At 42.0% G+C, this 14,952-nt stretch overlaps 1 protein-coding gene across 1 annotated transcript in view; it reads right to left on the bottom strand.

Annotated features, from left to right (window-relative positions):
• Positions 1 to 402: 402 nt before the first annotated feature.
• LOC104052764 (unconventional myosin-X) overlaps positions 403 to 14,952 on the bottom strand; it is a 93,652-nt gene continuing 79,102 nt past the window's right edge. The window contains exons 32-41 of the mRNA XM_064451443.1: positions 14,431 to 14,625; positions 13,053 to 13,210; positions 11,702 to 11,825; positions 9,519 to 9,816; positions 8,106 to 8,313; positions 7,167 to 7,303; positions 6,166 to 6,289; positions 4,254 to 4,703; positions 3,255 to 3,446; positions 403 to 2,668 (exon numbers count right to left, since the gene is read on the bottom strand). Of these exons, the coding sequence (XP_064307513.1) occupies positions 2,555 to 2,668; positions 3,255 to 3,446; positions 4,254 to 4,703; positions 6,166 to 6,289; positions 7,167 to 7,303; positions 8,106 to 8,313; positions 9,519 to 9,816; positions 11,702 to 11,825; positions 13,053 to 13,210; positions 14,431 to 14,625 (2,000 nt within the window). The 3' untranslated portion in view covers positions 403 to 2,554. The remainder of the gene's footprint in view (positions 2,669 to 3,254; positions 3,447 to 4,253; positions 4,704 to 6,165; positions 6,290 to 7,166; positions 7,304 to 8,105; positions 8,314 to 9,518; positions 9,817 to 11,701; positions 11,826 to 13,052; positions 13,211 to 14,430; positions 14,626 to 14,952) is intronic.

Raw genomic sequence — 14,952 nt, 5'->3', positions numbered from 1 at the left:
TGGAAGAGATTTTCTGTTATTAGTGACTTTGGAGGTGCCAAAGAGAAGGGATGGAGCTGGTCCCGCAGACTAGGACTTCGGTGGCGAGTCACTCCTTGCTCTGCTTTCACCACAGCAACTGCCTCAGAACCAGTCCCTTGACCTCGCATGGGTCATCTCCCACTGACTGATGGTGTGACCCGGCCCCAGAGTGAGCAGCAGAAGCTGGCAACAAACCTTCCCCCTTGTAGCAGCAAATTGTTGTCTATAATTCACCGCAAGTGCAAAATTTGCTTCTGAGAGGAAGGGCTGTTGCCTCATCACGCCATCGATGCCTACTTTTCACTTACAAGTTCTGAGTGTTACATCTCTGAGTAAACATCTTAACATGAGCACACAATGTCTGTGAGTGAATACAGCCTCTGCAATCCAATAATTTATTAAACTTTAATCTTGTAAAGCCAGTTACAAATTAAAAAAGACAGCAGAAGGAATTCTGTAATAGAAATGAGCAAAATTACAACCAATAGTAATGGGAGTTACATTCCCAAGTGGGTTCAAGCTGCCTGCAGCAACCCAAGAGCCAGAACACAGAGACAGTGCAGAGTTAGGACAGGGATAATCAGGCTACTCTCATACATAGAGATCTAGTCAGTGTACGGACCAATACAAAGCATTACTTCTCAGGCTGCCTCTGCAGTCCTGTTCTCGCTCACTTGTGACCCGCTCATCTTTTTATGCTTTGTGACAAAAAGGGGATGTTTGTAGGATCCTTCAGTAAAGCTATTTAAGGCAAAACTCCAGGTGAACATACGATACACAGTACTGGCTATCCTCTTAGGCTGGTTGTGCGGCAAGTGGACAGAGCGTTTGCACATGCTGCACTGCAGTGGAAGCGAGAGAAAAGCACGGATTATGTACACTGTTTTTTCTTGTACTGTCACCCGCAAAACTACAGCGTTCTGCAACACAGCAGTAGTGACATGGCACAATTTTGTGATGAATTAGAAGGGAACCTGTTGCATACTGACTCCTAGTTTTCTCTTCCATTAAATTTCTATTTCATAGCTAACAGGCCTTAGCTTTCATTTCTTCAGAAATGGAGACATCTGACTTTAAATGTGGAACAAGGCCCCCATTAGATACAGCTCTTCAGTTTCATAAAGAAACTGAATGGCCCTTGCATTCTGGGATCCCAAGGCTAGACAAGGGCCATAGAAAATGGCTAGCCACCAGGTTTCTTGATTGCTAATGCAACCAATTTATGCTGTGACTAATACTGAATATTGTTTTAAACAATAAAATCAAATTTCTGAAATGAAGAGACTGAATTCTGCTTCTTCAAATTACAAGTAGCTATAAAAACCTCCAAGAAGCAGTTGTTTTGGCAAAACGGCATCGTTTTCAAGTTTTGCTGATGACTAGGGACCTAGAGGAGAGTGGAAGGGGATTTGGGGTTCAGCGACGGGAGCAGTTCTAATTAGAATTTGGAGAATGAAGGGTTTGGCATCTGCTTGCAGTACCACGGAGGAAGTGAAAATCTTGCCTATAAGCATTTATCTAGGCACCTATTCACTCGGTAGGAAATAGTTCACTTAAAACTAAAGCTCACAGATCCCATTCATTCTAAAATCCCATATAGAGAAAGAAGGAAGTTAATGCAGGCAGGCTGCTCACCATAAAAACATCCTAGCCTCCATCTAAAACCTGATGTTTGTGAAGAACAGCTCTTCTGGAAAGCAACGAAATCCATCTCACCTCCTGGGCTGTACAGGTGAAAGGCAACAGGTGCTCTTGGCATGTACCCAGAATGGCACCTGATGATCTGCTTCTGTGGTGCTAGTCCCAAGGATTTTCTTCTCTGTTGGAGTATTTAGAATTTTAACTTACAGTGCTGCTTTTTACAGTTGTGTACCTGTGAACGTCTATTGGAAGGTAAAGAATCACCTTGGGTGTTTTGTTCATTTAATGCTCTCTCATGTAGGGTTTGACCTCTTTGTTGGACTACTTGGCTTCAGTTACACAGAGGCATTTTAAGATCAGATCAGATCATTAGTATACCCTGAAGAAAAAACCTACAGTGACTTACATTTTAGAGTTGCTTGCAAAATAAATAAAAAACAAATAGTCTTTTAGCAGAATATGCTGCAATCCCATGATCCCAGACGTTTGAATGTTGGGAAATTCATAAGGAAGCTTAAGTTTGCCTCCTGTAGTGCAGAAATGATTCTTGTGAATTTTTCTGCCAGTATGACAGGTAATGGTGAAAGCAGCAGGGAGGGCAGGCAGGAAAAGGAGGATGCTTCTGACGTCGTCTCTTTAAGGTACACTGTTCATCAAACAAGCAAGAGGAAAAACAAGTTTTGGGCTGTTAATGTTTTACAAAAGTTGTTGCTGTTTAACGTCTTTGGGCAGAGGTGCAAATCTTATGGTACTGTAGATGTCACTTCAGTTTTTAAATACAGTAGTCAGTCAAGTGGAGTTCTTAAAAAAACTTCTTTGCTACACTTGTGCTGGCAAGTTGCAAACACCAATCATTAAACAACTGCCTCTCTCTCATAGCAGTTCTTTCATATCACCTAGTCCAGATGCTAGCACGACTGTCCACACTGGTGGCTGATTTGACACTGCAGCGTTTCTTCACAATCATGTTGATGTATGCTTTCATGATCTTTATTATCTCACCCACCTAGAGAGAGAACACAGTAACAGAGGATAAAGCACATTAAAAACCTAATTTCACTGAGAGGTACACCAGACATTTTGCAGGAAAAGATTCTCCTTACCCAAGGTCACGGCACTCTAAATTTTGCATGTAATACTACATGGGAGCATGACAGTAAAGAAAGAAGTGCTTGACAAGTTTGTGCTCTGTCGTAGCGACACTTAAAAAACTTGTAGCTCAGAGAAAAGCAACTTTAATGCTACTAAACTTTTTTTTTTAAATGAGTTTGTGAACTCCCCATTCATATATTGGAAGGGAATGAAAGAACTGAGCACACTCATAAGCACCCAAAATTTGAAAATCGCAGTGCCACAGAAGACCATTCAACCTCCTTCACTTTCTAACCAGCATCTTTTTTTTCTGTTTATCCACATACTCAAGAAAAGGCACCATGACGCTATAGACTTAAGCTCCCTTCATCTTTTTCCTTGGCTGTCCAGTCTATTCAGCAAGAGTTCTCACATATAAACTTGTCTAGTCCACGGAAGTCAGAGCTTTACTGAAGTGCTAGTAAAACTGTACATACAACAGGTCTTGTGCTTTCATGTACCTGGGATGTTTCAAAGAACATTTCTCTCTCATCCACTGTAATTTTGAAGGTGTTAGGCTGTGGTGCTCCGAAGAAAACAATGTGCTCATACTGGAAAGTCTCTAGTGGTTTAGGATCCCCTCGTTTGTAGACAGACACGTTCTCTGTGCTGACTCCAAGCCAGAGATCATTTGGAAATCCACCCTCCTTGCACTGCAGAGAGAGAAACATGAAATTTTGCATAAATGCAGCGGAGGATCAAATCCTCTTTGATACAAGGCAAAGCCCTCCATTTCTGGCTCCTACAGAACATTTCAACTCTTCACCCCAATACAAAAAGTACGACGTCTGCAGAAGGAATCTTGTAGGCACTCCTACTGCAGAGATTTCGAAGTGACACGGCTGTGAGTCAAATACTAGTTGAGTAATAAATAATTGTAACACCGAACAGCTCTCATCAGATTTTAAAGTGATTTAGAAAGTCAATATTCCACTTATTATTTTGCAGATAATATAGTGAGTGCAAGCAACTTCCCACGATAATCCACCGAGGCAGCAACGGAACTGATAAAGCTGGAAGTGTGGATTCCTACTCCGGCAGGCCAAGGACAGCGGTCTGTGTGACCCAGTCTGAGCAGCTTCTGTTGTACTGCTGCAGAACAGGATTGCACTTTTGGCCGGTAAGGACAACAGAGCTTTGTTTTAATTTTTCTTTCACTAGCCACCACCTTCTTAAGCCCAGAATAATTTCCCAAATTCTATTGCTCTTCTAGTGAAGTGGGAATCCACTGTCTCCCTCCATTTATGAGGATGTACCAGCTTGCTTGCTCTGTGCTCTCTCCATCACACCTCTTTGGGAATGTGGTACTGCAGGCTTACTTTTTTGCTCACTAAGGCAAAATGCAGCCAGTTCCTGAAACTCCCTTCTGTTGCTGAGCAATGAAATACACACAGCTCTAGCTGTTCTCCAGACTGATGCTGCTTCTCGGTAGCAGTTACATCAGTTTATACACCACTCACCTCAACATCAAAGAGGGTTGACCCATAACCCGGCCACTCCTTTACAATGGACATGTACTTCACCATGGCCTGATGCTGAGAGAGTCCCTGCAGCTTGGTCCATTTCTGTGCTATGCTTGCCCGAGCAGCTGAAAGCTCTTCCTTTACCCACATCTCCATCATCTGCTCCTCTTCTACCTTCTGCTTCTTTACAGAGCCTGTCTTGAAGCTACGTTTCAATGTCCCTTCAAGGAAGCTGGTCCGTCTCCTCTCCAGAGTGTGACTGGTAGTGCCGCTGCTCTTTGTTGAGTGCAGTATTTTGGATTTTAGTCTGTTAACTGGGTAGATTCCATCCAGGGTCCAACTTATTTTAGAATAATCTCCATGAAGGTACTGCAGCCGTAGAGCTGCTAGGCGCTGCAGAGTGTCCTCTGGTGCAGGAAAATGACCATCTATGACGCTTTCATGAGCCTATAAATGAACAAAAAGTCCCCCAAACTCATTAGAAAGCAGAAGCACACTTACTCACAGCTGGGTCCATGTACCTATGGCATCTGCCCATCCCAGTAGGAAAGACGTAATTCAGGAGGTCAGAGCAGACATTGTAATACAGAAGTTGAAGTCTGCAACTGGTTGATGTTTCTACAAGCCTGGACAGGACAGGGATCTCCAACGGACCCCTATCCTGTAGTGGGAGTCTTACTTTGTACGTCTGGAACAGATGGGAGAGACCACAATCGAGGAAATTTGTTTTGTGCTATACCAGTTATAGCTCCTGTGTGGTATATTCAACACCAGAGAGTCTGATGTAATAAACTCAAGACTCTCAACCTCAGTCTCATTGCACACCAGCACTTCCCACCTCCTCCTCTCTCACCTGATGTCGCCCTCAATCTTCTTGCTTCCCTTTGCCTGTTTTTGTGTGAAATATATTTAGGATTTTTTTTTTGCTACATCCATCTAATGTCTGGATAACATCTACTCTCCTACTGTTAACTTTTCTTCTACTACTCTCTGCTAGTGAAACCTGTGTAAACTGAAAGCCTTGTCTGCAGGGAGTTTGGTACAATTGAGTTTCCACAGAGTACCACGATGTCTCATTCCTGACTTTCTCCTAGACGTTCTGTAGTTAACAACACTTAATCTTACTTTCAAGAAAGCCCTCTTAGGGAACCATTGTCTGTGTCATGTACATGCCATTCATTTGACTGTGAATTTCAGTCTTCATGACAATGACCCCCTTTAACACATATTAATTAATTTTCAACAGCTGTAATTTTCTGAGGCAAAGCGTTCATTAGAGGTAAGAAAGATGGGACGACTCACACAGCTGAGTACTCCAGTCAGTTCAGTTTTGCATCCCTAATTGCAAGGTTATTTTGTATCAGTGTGATCTCTGGCCTAAGCAGCATCATTGTGCTACGGAGTATAGTGACTTAAAAAAAGATTCCTTAGCAGACAAATATTATCAACCACATTCTTTTTTCCTTTTTCTGTAGTACTCTTCTAGTGCTTCTCTGTTTATCAAAAGAAATTGCCCAAAAGATAAGAGTTTTTTCAGTTGATTCCTGTAACACCCCACGGATGTGCTGTTCTTGTCAGCTGATACGCAGAGAGCTAGATTTTCCAGTTTCCTATACACCTATGTTCTACAAGCAGCTACTTTTAGTCATTCTTCTTGAATCGTTATCCAAATTTCTATATCTTTTAAATTTAAAGATAAATTGAAAAATCACTTTATTGTCATTGGTCTTCCAGTTTTTTGAAGCCTTCGTTCGTTTTTCTCGCTTTTGTTCTAACACTCTTATTCCAGGCAAAAATCCAACACACTATATTCTTCTGGTCAAAACAGCATTCCCACTTCTAATACAAAGGTAAGCCAGTTTTCTGTATACTTGTGTGCTTCTGCCACCTTTTCCCAGAGCGAGCTTACCTGCTCAAACATGAAGGCAAACTCCACCCCATCTTTGGGAACATTCTCAATATCCAAGAAGCAGTAAAGCTTGAAGTACAGCTGCCACTGTCCTTCCTCCTCCTCTTCTTCAGAGCCAGCAAGTCTGTACAATAGGAAAAAGAATGAGGGGAAAAAACAGTAACCAGAAGCACCAGTGTACTGGGATGTCCACAGTGCTACTCACAATATGAAGGTACTCCTGGATTTCTGAAACAGAGCATACAGAACTACCTAATTTACCAGGACAATCTCAGTGTATCAGACTTTTCTGGTAACTTCCATTTTTTCCTCTGAGTCACAGGAAATTTTGATTCAGAAGGAGTCCAAGTTCTTATCAGATAATACTTGATCAAAAAATTAGATCAACAGTTCTAGATAAAAGCAAGAGTTGGTCACAGGACACAAAGTATTCCCCATTTACAAAATACTGTTTCCATGTAATCTTGTGACTCTGAAAAGCAACAGCCTTGCCACAATTTGGAACAATTTTATTTTTGTCTTTAGAACAGATACAAAACGGACAATGGCACTGCCAGCTTCTTTCACAATTTATTGCTTTCTTTGTATGTCTGGCCACAAAATCCCAGTCCACAGTAGGAAATCAGAGCTGCATTTCTATGCCCAAATCTTTGCCCAATCTCTCTTCTGATATAGCTACTATGATGTAAATTGACAAAATCATTATCAGACTTCAGCAAACTTTTCCCCGAACTCTGCTAGTAAACCATTACTCTTTGACACAGGCACTACCAATTTTGTCCTGACGAGTCTCATAAAGAATGTTTCTTTGCCACTGAAACAGATGTGAGCGTGGGTTTCCACACAGTGAGAAAGAGCACTTGAACCTTCCCAAAGGGGGGGTTCAAGCCAGAACAGTTGAATCACTGTTCCGCTTTGGATAAAACTACCTAACTGTGCTATCACTTAAACCAGTGTTACATCCAACTATGAGTTAAAGATTTGATGAAACATTCTTCTACCTCTCAAACTTGGCCAAGATATCAGCCACAATCACCCGACTCTCAACAGCACGGTCCACCTGCTGATTATGTTCGAAAAGCGCAAACATATTACGGCTGTCCTCCATTGCTAAACCTCGGATCAGCTTTTCAACCACCTGCAAATCAGAGAGACACAGATGACAGAGTAGGTATTACACACAGCTTCACAGTGAAAAATCAATAGCTCTTCAGGATGCTCGTCATTTCATAGATCTCCATCACATTTCTCCCTTCGTTATCTTGTTTTCAGATTAAAGAATTCTAACCCTAAAAGATCATTCCCTGCAAGGAAGCTGTAACTTATATTTGATCATCCTTGCTGTTCTTCTCTGAACTTTTTCAATCTCCACTACTTTTCTGGAGATGACAGAATCAGAACTTTGCACAGGATGCAGGCACATAATGGATTTGGATGTCACGATGATATTCTCAGTTCTTCTAGTAACAATTCCACTCTTTACCACTATTTCTACTTCTGTTTAGCACTAGTGTTTTCATAGACGTGCCTTCTATAACCTGGAATCTTGCTTCTGATGTGCTAACAATTAAGTTACTAGTAGAATATCCCTTCCAGAAGGGTTACATTATGAACTGGAATTTCAACTTGTCCAGAAAACCGTGTTTAGCAAGTCTCCAGAATTATTACCTTTCCAATGGCCAGAGCACCAAAAGTGTTTAGATTTTGCATACTATTGTTGAGTGATATTCTACAACCTGGGCATAGGCCTTCTGTAATTCTGAACCTGCAGAATAATAAGTTGAACTTTCCCTACGGACTTTGTGGATACAGCAAAAAAAATTGTAATTTAAAAAAAAATGAGAAATTGGAGATGAATGGGAAAAAGGAGTCCCTTCAACAGACCCGATATCCAGACTTAGAAGTGTGCTTACATCTGGTTAGTGCTACTAATGCATTACCTCCCCAGCGCTTGTGTGGGAATTGATGGTTATTTTGCAGGAGCCACCGCCATGGCAGTACACTGTTGTGGTCATTTCTTCCCGGGTGAGAAGAGCCTGTATTTCCTCCTGGGAGGGCACAAACTCCCTCGTCTTTGTTCTCTTCAGGGAATCACTTATGAATTGTGCATACCTGTCTATTTCTGAGCCTGGAAAGAGGTCTTTTACCCTAATTGTAAAGAGAAACAAAAAACCCCATTACACAGTGAACTAGAAAGCACACGTTACCATATAACTTGGACTACTGTATGTAGAGTTTAGCAGAGATAGTGATGTCAAGTGCAACTACAGGAAGACTGAGCCTGCTTATTTCCTAAACCATACAACCTGCTTTTACTAGTCATTCCAAAGTAACTGCGGTGGCATTTCTCAGCAACCTATGAAATAAGCTGAATATAGCAGGATTGACTATCTTGTTTCAGAAAATTGAGATTAAAAACTGCAAAATCAAATGTAAACATTTTTTCATTTATTCTTAATTGGTTTTTAATTTGCTGGCTGTGCTTGAGCCACTTTTACAGTATTTTTCAGAATCAAGAAGGTAGAAAGTAGACGCTTGTGCACAGTTCTCTTTCATCCAAGGCCAGCAGTTCCAAGTATAAAAAGTGTAAGTTCCAAGTATTTCAAGTATGATTTGCAGCTCCGGTGATAAAAACATGAAATGGCAACATGGATTATTTCTCAGCATCTCTCAGAAACAGGCCCTGGATGTACCCATTTGGTGTATCGGCACAAATTTCACCTCACTCTTTCCTAGCTTGGAAGGAATCAAATAGATTTTATTGATCTTTCTCATCATTAATGAATAGAGTGAGACTACATGGCCACAGCTCAGCCCCAATGCAGGCGGCTTTGGAAAGCTGCACTACATCCTGAACATGAACTGAGAAGTGATGTAAATGATTTAGTTCATGAAAACTGGAGGTTAAAGATTAGAAATTAGAAATACAAATTTTAAGCATTATGTGCTTAGTTAAGCAAACAAATATTGGAAAATTTTAAATTGGCTTTACAGTGTATCTACTACTCCACAGTACACACTTTGACTGTGGCAGCTGCAAGGTAGTACATATTTCAATATATGGACATTAGTAAAAGCAGTAGGATGGGCTGTAAATCCACTTTAACACAGTCTCACGGTATTCGCTTTGGGTAGCCTCACTTCCCACATCCTTTTGACACAACAGATGGGTGGTGAGGGGGGAGTCTGAATACAACAGAACAACTGGTAGCAAGAATTGTGCACAAAGGTAGGAGGCTGTGGCACCACAGGAAGGTGCTTGCACAGGAGGAGGGTAAGACAGATAACTATGACAGGCAGTGGAAAATAAGCAGAGAGAAAGGAAACAGGCTGCAGATGAAAAGGACTTGTACCTTCTAAGGTGGAACTTGAGGTAGCGGAGGATCCCTCTACTGGGCAGAAAAGTGCAGCTCATACACGACATCAGCTGCCAGTGGTGCAGATTCCCGGTACTGTTGGGATGCGGCATGTGATTGGTTTGTTTGATGAGCTGACAGTACACTTCATCACGAAGGGGCTTTAAATCATGGCAGGTCTGCAGAATGCCTTGGATAATGGGTATGGGGTCAGACACTGTCTCGATTTCCTGAAGGGAGTTAAAGATCTTCACTGCTTCATCCTGCAAGCTGCTGTAACCCTTCTCTTGTTGCACTGGGGAACAATCACAAAGGTGACAAGAGGTGAGCATCTCCCTCATTTTCTGCTAGCCCAGCAACACTACTAGCAACTGTGCTAGTCTGTCACAGAACAGCAACCTGAGCTCATCTCCTGAACTTAAATTTATACTAAAAATTCATTAAGGCTTTCCCTTTAAATGTGCAAATGCAGTTTTAATTAGTATTTGCCAACATCTAACTTGTCACCACTGCAAATCCATTTTTGTATATACTCTGCAGAAAAACAGGGAGATGTTTTTAAGGGAAACTAGCATTGAAATCTAGTTCAGGCTTCACTGCCTGCAGATGAGGTGCCAAGAGACAGCTTTTGGCACCTCATCTGCAGACACAAGTGAAGGGGTGGCAGAAAGTCATCTCTGTGTAACCTGTCTCCTCACCTGAGCGCAGGTATAAAGCAGGTGCCTGAATGCAGACACCAAAGCCTGGCTTACGTACTTCCAAAATTCTGTCCTGTATTAGCTTTGACCCCAGTCACCACAGAATTTTGGCAAATGGCTGTACCACAGGTGCAGCTTTTACCCATCATTTAGGATTAAAACACCTACACCAAGACTGGTTACATCTTTTAAGCACCTAACTGCCTGCTTTGGCTTGCTCAGAAGTATGCGATACTACCATACTGCTGCAGACTTGCATTCTCCTTTGCACATCTCTGGGGCTGTAGGTCCTTCTGAATCTCCTATACAGCCACTGCTTCCCCAGTGGCTACACTTTAAATGTACGATACAAATACACAGCCCTGTAGCAATCTGTTCCACAGTGTAAATACTTGCTCTGTAATTTTTCTCTATTTCAGAATTAATTTTTTCTCTGCTTTTAATCTGCCACTTAATTTAATCCTTGTATCATGAGAAAAAGCGAGCAGTTACTCCCCTTTCATTTTTTCCATCACCTAAAAAAGTCCTAAAAACTTCTTTTTGATGCCAAAGAGTCTTGCTCTGTTTAGTCTCTTAATCGTAGGGGAGTCTTTCTATGCCTTTGATTATCTTTGGGTAGATTTGTACTTCTCCTGTATCTTTGTTAAGATGCGGAAGGCCAAGCTGCATGCGGTATTCAAGATGCAGGTGCACATACATCAATACAGCTGCACAAAGACTTTATTTTTCCTTTTCTAAGCTTCCAAAACCTTGCATTAGCTGTTTTAGGTCTGTGCTCAGCACAAGAGTTGACATTTTCATAAAGGTATGTAAATTTGTGTTCACTTTCCTAAGCAGAACTAGACCACTTAGACCCATCACTGCCTCTACAGCAGACTGTTTTTCCCATATACGTTGCTTTGCATATCCAGATTGAAATTAATTTCTGAAAAGATTTTGTGGCCCAGTCACTCCATGTCAGAGATTCTTCTACAGGTCTTCAGCAGTTTACAGTTTTTGCATGCCAGGCTGGAATCATCAGCAAATCACTTTGATTTTTTGATGGCCTATCACACAGTCTAGCTCTTTCATGTTCCTGAAGCATATGAAGAAAGGATTCATCTAGTTTGGTTTTACAGCAGCTTCTGTATGAATATCATCCCACTGCCAGTTGCATGATGTAATCATGTTGTAGGATTTCCACTGGAGCCATTTGCAACCCAGTTGCAGCTCAAGGATGACAGGCTGCACATCCCCCAGATGGATGATAAACTATTTACTCCCATTTACTTTAAGATCAGTGTTCCTAAGATACAAGGCAGCGGACACAGAGTACGTTCTGGGTAGAGAAAGGGACTCCCTCTCTCTGAACCCTGTGGGCTCCACTGCCCCAGACAGACTTTACCTGCATAGAGAGAGTTTACAGACCACTTTTGTGGCATTCAGGCTCCACACTGATCCTCAAAATGTGAGAGGATTCTGTCACATAGCTAAAACACTTACAGTTGACATTAACATCTCCGTATGGTAGTGGGAGCAATGGGGAATGCAAAGGGTGCTGGGTATATCGCAAGATGGGGTTCCTCCTATACGTCTGTTCCACTACTTCAAAATTCGTGCTGTTTTCCTGGGTGGGGGGAAAGAAAAAAGAATTATCCTCAAATGGGGATAATTTTTTGCAGATGTACTTATATGTTTAGGTACAAGCTCAACCACCTTTATCTAAGTTTCTGGAGGTCCGTAGAGGGAGTAAGTGACCAAGCATAATTCACATGTAAAAATTACTCTGTACGTTATTTCTGAAATTTAAACATAAAAATAGACATGCTGTGTCATACCAAAGGTCACCAAGCACAGGATCTTGACTTCAAATGTGGCTTACGGCTGATACCTAATGCAGACATGTAACAGACATGTACGGCATGATTCCTCCCTGGTATATCCTTCAAACTTTCAACAGTAGATGGTTAATGGACTTTCTGACCACAGACCCACCATGATTAGTATGTAATAATGAGCCTGTCCTCGCTGAATTTGTCTTGTTGTACTACATGTGTTTACAGAACAGACAACCAAATGGCGTTCAAAATCTGGGCCTGTCATGATCATACACACTGGCATCACATCCTTCCACATTTTGTCCTATGTTCCCAACATTTAATGTTCCATTTGTCCTTGAACCCTGAGCTGAAGTTTTCCAAGATTCTCCACAGTCACTCCCAGCTCTTTCTCCCCGAATAGTTACTATCTGATTGCACCTAGTTTAGAGCTCATCACAATGTTTACATACACATTTCTTCTCAAACATGCTTTGGTGTATCTTCTAATATGATTCTATGTTTAATTTGCCACAGTTTCTGGAAAGAAGCCTTTTCAAAAATTACTCCTGCCACAGCAGCACAATTTCTCCTATTTTGAAGGACATTTTCTTTCCCCCTTTACGCTGCTATTGAACCACGCAAGCCTAAGGTATGAAAAGGAATTCAGGGTAGAGCAGAGTCACATGGCTGGTAGGAATAGCAATTTTTATATTTGCATCCAGAGGATGCTTAGGAGAGGAAAGGATGAAGCAGGGATTTGCAAATTCTTGATGGTGTAATCCTGCATGTGATTTGTAATTGCTCACAGTTGTAGCCTAGACTTATGCAGATTTGTTAGCATGCTAATGCAAAATAAAATTCACGTAAGATTTGATTATTTAGTTGCACAGTCATTTGGGTTTATTCTTTTTTTCCCTTTTCCCCCGCCCCCCCAAAGACAGCAACCCTGTTTCTTGCCACATTCGCAGCAATGACTGGGTGAGGGTGATCTGACTGCTCCCAACTCACTTAGGAATTAGTAATATGCTACCTACCCTGATGTCACGAATGAGTTGCTGCGTAGGTGTTTCTATGGGAACTTTGCTGTCAATGACACCTTGAATGGCAGAGGCCCAGCGCATAGCTTCATTCAACAGCTTCGTGTACAGTCTGTAGGAGTGCTTTCGCCCATGGACAATTATGTTCCAATAGCCTGTGGAGGAACAAAGAAGCTGGAAGGTGAAACTTGCTTCCATGCCATCTTCTCCTTTTGCCTGTAGCACATGGCTGAGGAAAACCCTTGCTGCTTTGATAGCAACATATGGTGTGCCTGGTTAAAACTGATGAGGTAGACATTAACGTATCATATTTATCAAAATATATTTATCAGCAGGAAGGACCCAGTCCAGGTTTTGGTACAAAGACAGCTTTCCAGGATGCAAGAATCTTGCAGTGTAACATGAATGCTTCCCTACTGACCAGGCAGCTCACTTCCACAGACAGGGTTTGGGCTACACTGTGCTATTAATCACTCAGAAAATGACCGCTCTAAACACAGCACCTGGTCAGATTCCCAAATCAATTCTCATAACTTTTAAAAATCATGTGTTTCACATAAACTGAGAGAGCAGGTCAGGGCGATGACAGTTCACTCTACTAAAGGCAGCCCTAGACATCCTGTGAGATCAAAAATGTGGAGTGAATAGAATAAATTTCCTCTCATCTCACTTTACTAAATGCTTCCAGCCCTTTTTAAAAATATCCCAAGTAATGCCACTATTCAAATGCCCAGTATTTCAAGTCTTGTTCTAAGGTTCACCTTCTTTGTCTGGGGGATTCACCCTTCGCCTCATAACCCAGGTTCCCTCCCCAACTCGTAAGGCAAGCAATGGAGGATCATGCCAGATCCTGCCTTCCCAGAACTGTGTCATGCTGCACAGAAAGCAAACATAGGCCCTTGTCATCTTTGTTTCTAACAAGTTGAGTGATGCTACAAAAAAGAGTTATAGTTATGCCATTGCTGTTATTTAAGAGAGTAACACTGACCCAGAGACAAATGTGGGTCATGGTACAAAGTGGCAGTTATTTATGAAGATGTACTGATAATTACAGTCAACTGTAAGAACTCATACCCCTTTCCCTAATTGGGAAACACTTAGATAAACAGTGACACTACTAAGTGAAAAAACATCAGCACTGTGTATTTCTGTCAGGTGTGAGGGACTCACTGTCACTTGCACACTACTCTCTGGGCCTTCGCAAGTCTCTTACAGGTTTTGTGAGGAAAGATGTTTGCAGCAAGACACACACAGAGCCTCAGATAACATCAAGGCTACCTTCTCAACATGACACACCATTACATTCCTGCACCATCCCCTCTTCAAGCAACTTGACACATGGAAAGTCTGCTCATTACTGCTTCTTCCCTCTTACCTGTGTCTTTGAAGACCCTCTCATCGGGCTGCACTACGGAGCAGAGGCTGTTGAGCACAAGCGTGCCAAGCTTGGCAGCTGTGCGCTCAGATGACTTGTAGTAATCGAGGGCAGTGTTTGTCAGAACAAACCAGCGTTTCTTCATCTTCAGAGAGGACATCTTGTTGCTGCTCTGAACCTCTTTATGAAGCCAGCCTAGCACAGGAACACAAACATGTCAATGGTTGTCTTTCACCACCACAGCAAACTTGTCTCTTGCCTGGTGGCTCTCTAGCTCTGGGATCAGAAACTCCATCTCTCTGCAAAAGGCTCATGCTGGGACCTCCCTGCTCTGCTTTACTGGCTACAGCAATATCTTGCACAGTCACTGTAAGAAATTAGCCCAAACTTTTCCACAGAGCTGTTCCATCCTTCAGCCCTATGTATATTTTTATCAATGATCTGTGGTTTAGTTTGCCATCACCATGAGGGCAATTCGTCTATTCAGGATGCTTCCCTCACAAGTCACAAACATCTGAATAA

The sequence above is a fragment of the Phalacrocorax carbo genome, chromosome 5, assembly GCF_963921805.1.
Source record: "Phalacrocorax carbo chromosome 5, bPhaCar2.1, whole genome shotgun sequence".
NCBI lineage: Eukaryota > Metazoa > Chordata > Aves > Suliformes > Phalacrocoracidae > Phalacrocorax > Phalacrocorax carbo.
The sequence above is the reverse complement of the archived record's forward strand: the minus strand, read 5'-3'. Positions and strand labels throughout refer to the sequence as shown.